This window comes from Marmota marmota, unplaced genomic scaffold (assembly GCF_001458135.2).
Source record: "Marmota marmota marmota unplaced genomic scaffold, marMar, whole genome shotgun sequence".
Lineage (NCBI taxonomy): Eukaryota > Metazoa > Chordata > Mammalia > Rodentia > Sciuridae > Marmota > Marmota marmota.
In genome coordinates this window covers 88,904-96,746 of record NW_026000143.1, presented here as the reverse complement: position 1 = coordinate 96,746, position 7,843 = coordinate 88,904, and the positions used below count along the sequence as shown (strand labels likewise).

Below are 7,843 nucleotides of genomic sequence, written 5' to 3'. Positions count from 1 at the left end.
CTTCCTCATGAGAAAGCTTCTTGAAAAGGAAAACGTTTATATGAAACTTGAGACTGAAGAATAAGCCTCTGGACTGTGGATGGTGTAAGTGTGATGGCCGCTAAATGCATTCCTGAGGAAGGGTGATGGTTTCCAAAGGCTCAACATTCTGGAGAAAATCACTCGTCATTTGCTCCCGTTGAACGATTTTTATTCTGTGGTGACCTTTGCATTTCATTTCTCATGCATGCAGAAAATTGGTCACTATGTTGACTATTTTGATCAAAATGTCTTTACTGTGTGTGAAAGAAATGTATTTGGATGCAGCAATGGGGGAATGACAGAATTTGGAGATGCCGTCTCCCCACGTTTTCTCACATTGCCAGCATTCCCAGGGCGAGGTTTAGGTAGCAGGCATCTAGACGTATGTCACTTGGCCTGCACGTGTGGGTCCTTGGGCAGGGGTCTGACCCCAGTATCAGATCCCCAGCTGAACACCTAAGTCTCATATTTTAAAACATAAACTTGATCAATTTAGAATTAACAATGTTTTTATACCACATAATATCAAAACAGATTCCTCAAAACTCGTTTTAAGTAAGACTTGAAAAACCCTCTTATATGTGAAGGGGAATGGGAAGGAGAAAGAGTTACAATGAATTTTGTTCCTCCCGTCCTTTGGGGTGAGTACTCCTCTGTTAGTGTGATGTCAGGGGATGCCTTTTCTGTGACCTCTGTCCTGCTTTTAACAAATCCAGAGCCATAGGAAGAGAAGAGTTCAGGTTCATCCGGAGCACAAATGCTAGGTTGCCCTGTGGAAAGGATGACTGTTCAGTCTGGACGTGTCTGCATTTTAGTCAGACCAAAAATTGGGTAATGCCTAAAAGAGTGGTCATGAAATCTTCATGCAGCTCACTGGGGTCATTCATTTTGCAGATATTCTCTGAGGCTCATCCGCAGATGCAGGTTTCTCACTCATCTGATGAGAAACAACATAGAGCAAAGGAGGAAACAGACGGACATGACCGTGGTAAGAAGGACATAGTCTACACAGTTCTGGGGACGGAATATCGATTTCTAACATGAGCGCTGGTTACTCTAATACTTGGAAAAATGAACCCAGTAAACAAGTAGAATTGAACAAAGCCAGAAAGATAACGAGTTTGTTCTCTCAAGGCCCAAAATCCTGCCCCAGTTATAGTGGGGTGTCCCTCTTAGTTTCTCTACAAGACACGCACAGGTCACAGGGGAGTTGGAAATCATGCAGTGCAGAGGGGAAAGGGTGATAAACACTGAGAAAGGCAGAGAGAGAGAGAGGACAGCGAGTAAATGAAGGAAAAGAAGCCGTGGAGGCGGAGAAATTTCAGTCAGGTGCCAGATGGAAAAGACCAGCATATTTAAGGTGTGGAAAGAACATGGGAGTTTCCAGTTATGCATGTGCCTCAAGGTGTGGTGTGAGTATGTTTTCTGACCTCTCACTCCCATCCTAGTTGTCACTAAAATGGAACTCACATGAGAAGAACTGATCAAGCAGATAGACAGGTTTTTTTTAATTTGGTTTTGAAACTGAAATGTTCATGAAACCATGTGTCACACGTTTATATGAAAGAATATCATAGAGTTTCTTGCTGCTTACCTGGGACGATGCACAGAGGGCAGAGATAGCGGGATAGGGAGTGGAATGGTGTGCAAATGGTTATGCCCAAATCCATAGGTTTCTAACCCCTACTTTGGAGAATCTGGGCAGGAGAAGGGGGAAGAAACATTGTGAAAGGCAGAGAGAGACAGCGAGTAAGTGAAGGAGAAAGGACTCTTCTCACCCCCCAGGGTGGGGACCATCATGTGGAGGAAACCTGACTGTTCTTGGAAGGCACATGAGGCAGGGAAATGAGCAGCAGACTAAGTAGAGACCCAGACTCTCCAAGTCTAATAGATCCTCTGTGGGAACCCTGTAGGAAATGCACCTTGTGACTGAGCTGCTCTGTGCATCTGCGCTCCTTGGGGTGGAGCTGATGCCAGTCACCAGGTTCTCAGGCCACGCTGTAGAGGGGTCAGAAAGGATTTCCCTTAGCACAACTAGCTGCAGAGCCACTGGAACATGAGTGTGATCAAGTGATTGCATACATCTTCTTTCCTTTCTGATCTTGTCTCTTAGAAGGGGGAGGGACTCACGTACAGGATTTATATTTCTTAGGTCTCCTCGCTAAATTGGGGAATAAGGAGGAGTGGGGACAATCCATAGACAGAATGTCAAATGGAGAGAATCAAGACCACAGGTTGAGATGTTGTTTTGAAAAGTCCCAGGGACAGAGAAATGGGGAATGAACAAAGGAAGTTAGCTGCGTAATCTTGGAGAAATGATGGGGAAACTGAGAGCAGGAATTCAGGGGCTATCAGTATATCTAGCTTCCAAAATCTGTGAGACTGTGTTACTGATCCATCATCTGATCCAGGAGGGGCTGGTAGAGTTGGGAGAAATTGCAGCCATGACTGTCTCTTCTCAGTCCCTACCAGACACACTGCTGGCTGTGGGTCAAGTGGAGTCATTCTGAGGAGCAAAATGACATTTCAGAATCATGGATTATTTTTAAAGACAGCTAGTCCTTCTCTCTCTCTCTCTCTCTCTCTCTTCCTCAAAATGAAATGGCACTGGGTGTTCTGGAAATTCCTTCTACTGAGCTAAATCCTCATCATTCGAAAAGTAATTCTCATTTTGAGGAAAGCCAGGCTTTTCACAAATACGCTTAAGAAATGAGCAAGTTACAGATCAAAACTTCTTTGGAAACAGAAATTTTTATACTTATTCTTCAAACATCCAAACTCTGGGTCATGTATGGGTGGGTGTGGGAGTGTGTGATGAATGATTACTGATATCTGATAAAGCTGTGACCTTCATTTCACCTTGGCCCTTTGGATCGCCATGTCTCAATCGTTCACACTGGTCAAACCTTATTTCTTAGATGTGGGATCTATCTCTTCTCACTCAAGGGGATCACGAAAGTCTAATCCAGTTACACCACAGAATACAAGAGAAGAGGATGCACAAGAGGAACCAGCGTCCCACAGGGGTATGAGAAACAAACCATAGGTGACCTAGCGATTCCTGTCAAAGTATGTATCTCAGCTCACTACTTCACGTCTTGCTTTGTGGAGAAATGAACCTGACCTTCCACTGGAGTCTGGGCACAGCTTTGGCCTTCCTGAACCAAAATGGAAGGACAAATGGAGGAAACGTGAAAATCCTAGGGATCAAACCTTCCCACAGGTTTCTAGTGAGATATGTACTTTGGCTGGTTTTGTTTCTGTTTTTATTTGGGCTTTGCCATTGAATCTCTCAGGGTCCCTCTTGGAGGCTGCTATGGGAGATCGCTGAGCTCCCCATCAATCTGCACCTTGGCATTGGCATAGGTCCCCTTTCTGTTTTATTTATGATCATCAGACACAACAAAATGCATGTTCCAGGAAACCTGTTCATGAAGCTCCTTTAGTGGCTTTGAGTCAGTGACTGTTGTTGGCCAGAACCAGCCAGCGTGGAAACCCAGCAGATAGCATACTGTTGAGCAGAACAAAACCGTGCACCTCTGCTCTATGTGGAGGAAGGTATGAGTTGTGTTGTCCTCTTCACCTGGGTTGACAGTGTGTCCCCTTTGTGTTTCAGCATCTCGGGACACCTCTGAATGCACAAAGGTAATTAAAGCTCTATACTGATGCTGAATTGTTCCCTTTGCAGTGGGGAGGTGCACACTCTTTATGTCGTCTCTTCTTTCCAAGCACGCTGAGCCCCCCGTCACAGTAAAGGAGCCCGACCCATGTCCAGGACCAGGGAAGGCGGAAGCAGAGACAGTCAGATCAGGTAAGTTGCACTATAACATCCAGGGGAACACTGTGTGAAAACAACTGAAATGCTAGCAGCCTTCTCACGTGTAAGGTCGTTGTCCCGAGGAGGTGGGAGGATGTGACCCCAATGTCTGGCAGTCGTCTCAGCACATGATCTCTCCTCTGTCTTCCTGGGAACACCCCTCCATTCTGAACTGCTTCCCCTCCATTTCATACTGGGGCTTTCTCATGGATCTCTGATCCTGTTTCCATTCTCCCTGTTTCCAGCCTTTGGGGAGATCTAGCTGCTGTGCAAATGTCACCTGAGCCTCTGCTCAGAATGTGAAAGGTCTGCCTTCTCAAGCTTCCTAGAAATCTTTCCTAACAGGAGCTGGGCCTCACTCTGTCCTTATGTCTTTCCCTCCTTCCCTGTGTCTGGCATTAGTCCTCACCATCCCTCTATCCTGAGACATTACAGACCCATTTTACACTTGTCTCTGTTTGGGCCTGCAGCGTTTCATGCTCTCACCGTCTCCTGCTTCCTGGCTGCTACTCGCCTCTCGCCTCTCTCTGCGCATTCTTCCAGAAAAACCACCATCTCTGGTACCTTTTCTCTGCCTGCTCAGGTCCTGGTGCCGCTCACTGCCAGACACACAGGTTCCCCATCGCCCTTCCAACCCACGAGTCTCATGGGTGTAGTCCAATCTGCACCAGTTTCTCACATGTTTCAGGAGGCACAGCTGAAGTCCCTTGATAGGCATTGCCATGATCCTGTTGTTGTGTTTCTGTGTGTGTGTCAGTGTGTGTGTGTGCTGTTTTCATGAAGTGATCCACTGTGGTGCTCTTCCCCGAGGATGGCTACAGCCTCAGCACTCCCCTCACCCCTGGAGAGAAGAGCAGGCTTTTCAGCACCAGTGCAGAGAGCAGCCTGTGCTCAGACCACCTCAGGCAGCATTTTTGATCCTGGGTTTCTCCTTAGCAACACACACCAAGGCACAACTTAGAATGCAACTTCCTCTTCTTTTTCCTTGGTCTGAGGCAGGTCTGCTCTGGTGTTGGCCTGCAGGTTGTGGGCTGTCTTTGTTTGTGGTACACAGCTTTCTGAATCCATAAGCCCTTCTGAGTGTCCAGTATGAAATTTGAATAAAACCTGTCTTCCACTCAGCTGCTGAGAAGCTCTTCACCCACTTCTTGGGCCTCCACACTGTGGCGCACCTTAGAATGCAGCTTGCTCTAGGCCATCGTTTTCCCACATTCAGTTCTTCTTTCATGTGGAAGTTCAAGTTTGTTTCTGAACAAATCACATTGATCTTGAGCAGATGAATCTTGGAGATGTGGTGTGCATTGAATCTGGAATCCTGTTGTGTGTTGATGATTTGGATCCGGAAAAGTACTCCATGAAGAAGTCATTGTTGGTTGGGTGCAGATGGACAGGCACATCTTATCCACAGCTGCCTGTAAGTCAGAGGCTGAAGAATGGCTGTGTTCAGTCAGCAGAGGACTCTGGTTCCCAACTAAAATGGCCAAGGGATAGAACTAAGTGTAGAGTAGTTGACAAGATTGCACAAGTTTCAAGGTCCAACCCAAGGTGCAAACACAAGGAAAGGAAAACTGTGGAACATTGAAACCAGGAGTTACTCAACTAATATTCAACTTATTTGGAAAGCATATTTGGGAACATTTAGTTGTATTGGTGTTACAGTTACTGCTTTCTATTTTGGTTGATATTCACTCATCTAACTCAGTCCTAAGGACTGTGAGTAAATGTATTCACTTGTCAGCAGGGACCCATTCTGATGTGACTTCAGAGGAAGAGCAGGAAAGGTATGATGACACTCAACATAGCCAGCCACAGGTATGTCAACATGCACATCGTGTATTCCTGGTTTCCTCTTGTTTTCCTTGTTGAAGAACATAAAGGAGGCCCGGTGAAATTACCTTTCAAATAGTCTTTAGGGGTTTAGGCATCATAATTTACAACTTCTAAAAATCCTCTTAAGTGGTTAGAATCTGAAAATAGTGTCAGAAATCATGTCAACTTAGAGTTAAACTTTATTTTGTGATGGAGGCAAAAGGTATCTAAATGCCACTTGTGCTTCCACATGAGAAAGCTCCTTGAAAAGGAAAAACGTTGAGATGAAACATGAGATTGAGGAATAAGGACCTGTACCATGAATGGTGTGTAATGGCCACTGGATACATTCCTACAGAAGGGTGATGGTTGCCAAAGGCTAAACATCCTGGTGAAAATCACTCATCATTTGCTCCACATTGAACGATTTTTATTCTGTGGTGACCTTTCCATTTCGTTTCTCATGCATGCAGAAAATCGGTCAATATGTTGAGTATTTGATCAAAATGTCTTTAGTGTGTGTTAAAGAAATATATTTGAATGCAGCAACGGTGGAATGATGGGATTTGGGGATGCCATCTCACCATGTTTTCTCACATTGCCAGCATTCCCAGAGCGAGGTTTAGGTAGCAGGCATCTAGATATATGTCACTTGGCCTACACGTGTGGGTCCTTGGGCAGGGGTCTGATCCCAGTGTCAGGTCCCCAACTGAACACCTAAGTCTCATATTTTAAAATGAAAACTTTGTCAGTCTAGCATTTATAATGTGAAATCCCATGTAATATCAAGAGTATTCCTCAAAAATCCTTTTAAATAAGACTTGAAAAACCCTCTTACATGTGAAGGGGAATGGGAAGGAGAATGAGTTACAATGAATTTTGTTCCTCCCCTTCTTTGGTGTGTGTACACCTCTGTTAGCATCATGTCAGGGGATGCCTTTTCTGTGAACTCTGTCCTGCTTTTAACAAATCCAGAGCCATAGGAAGAACAGAGTTCAGGTTTATCTGGAGCATAAACGCTAGGCTGCCCTGTGGAAAGGATGACTGTTCAGTCTGGACGTGTCTGCATTTTAGTCAGACCAAAAATTGGGTAATGCCTAAAAGAGTGGTCATGAAATCTTCATGCAGCTCACTGGGGTCATTCATTTTGCAGATATTCTCTGAGGCTCATCCGCAGATGCAGGTTTCTCACTCATCTGATGAGAAACAACATAGAGCAAAGGAGGAAACAGACGGACATGACCGTGGTAAGAAGGACATAGTCTACACAGTTCTGGGGACGGAATATCGATTTCTAACATGAGCGCTGGTTACTCTAATACTAGGAGAAATGAACCTAGTAAACAGATAGTATTGAGAAAACCAGAAAGATAATGAGTTGTCTCTCTTAAGACCCAAAGTCCAGCCGCAGGTTACACTGGGAGTGTCCCTCTACAAGACATGCACAGATCACAGGGGAGTTGGAAGTCATGCAGTGCAGAGGGGAAGGGGTAATAAACACTGAGAAGGGGGGAGAGAGAGAGAGAGAGAGAGAGAACAGCAAGTAAATGTAGGAAAAGAAGCCATGGAGGCAGAGAAATTTCAGTCACGTGCCAGATGGAAAAGACCAGGGTAATCAGTGTTTTGAGGCAATATGGGAGTTTCCATTATGAACATTACCTGTGTATGAATGCATTTTGTGTTTTTTGGTCTCGATTGTTTTATCTTATATCATCTGTCTGAATTTATAATGGTTTTCATGTGTCTGTCTTCTCCATTAGACTTTAAGCTAAAGAAGGGTCTCGTCTCTTCTGCTTCATCTGCAAAAACAGCAAAATGTGTCACATTTTGTAGGCACACATTGGCTTAGTGTATGAATAATGTATGTGAAATATACAGCATTCATATATGAAAATTACTCACATATTGTGTTTCCACTTTCTTTTCTTTGTTACAGATTCTGTTATTTTGTTGAAAACCCAGAAAGATGTTCTATCACTTCAAAGAAAAATAAAACCTAAAAAACATCACTGTTCACAGTGTTCACTACATTTAAAAAGAAACGCACAACTAGAAAATGAGAATTTTGAGGTAAAAAAGGGGCTATCAGAGTTTCAGCAGGAAAATGCAGAACTGAAACAACAACTCCACGATTTGAGGTATCATATCCTAAATTCAAAGTAGGGGTGGAACCCTTTCGTTTATTCCAGTAGAAAT

The 7,843-nt window shown here is 44.3% G+C and overlaps 1 protein-coding gene across 1 annotated transcript; it reads left to right on the top strand.

Annotated features, from left to right (window-relative positions):
- Positions 1 to 2,893: 2,893 nt before the first annotated feature.
- On the top strand, positions 2,894 to 7,810 carry LOC125611428. Its single transcript, XM_048786249.1, has 6 exons — positions 2,894 to 3,047; positions 3,638 to 3,666; positions 3,751 to 3,832; positions 5,580 to 5,650; positions 6,801 to 6,894; positions 7,584 to 7,810. Exons 1-6 carry the CDS (start codon positions 2,900 to 2,902, stop codon positions 7,808 to 7,810), a joined length of 651 nt encoding a protein of 216 aa, XP_048642206.1. The 5' UTR covers positions 2,894 to 2,899.
- Positions 7,811 to 7,843: the final 33 nt, after the last annotated feature.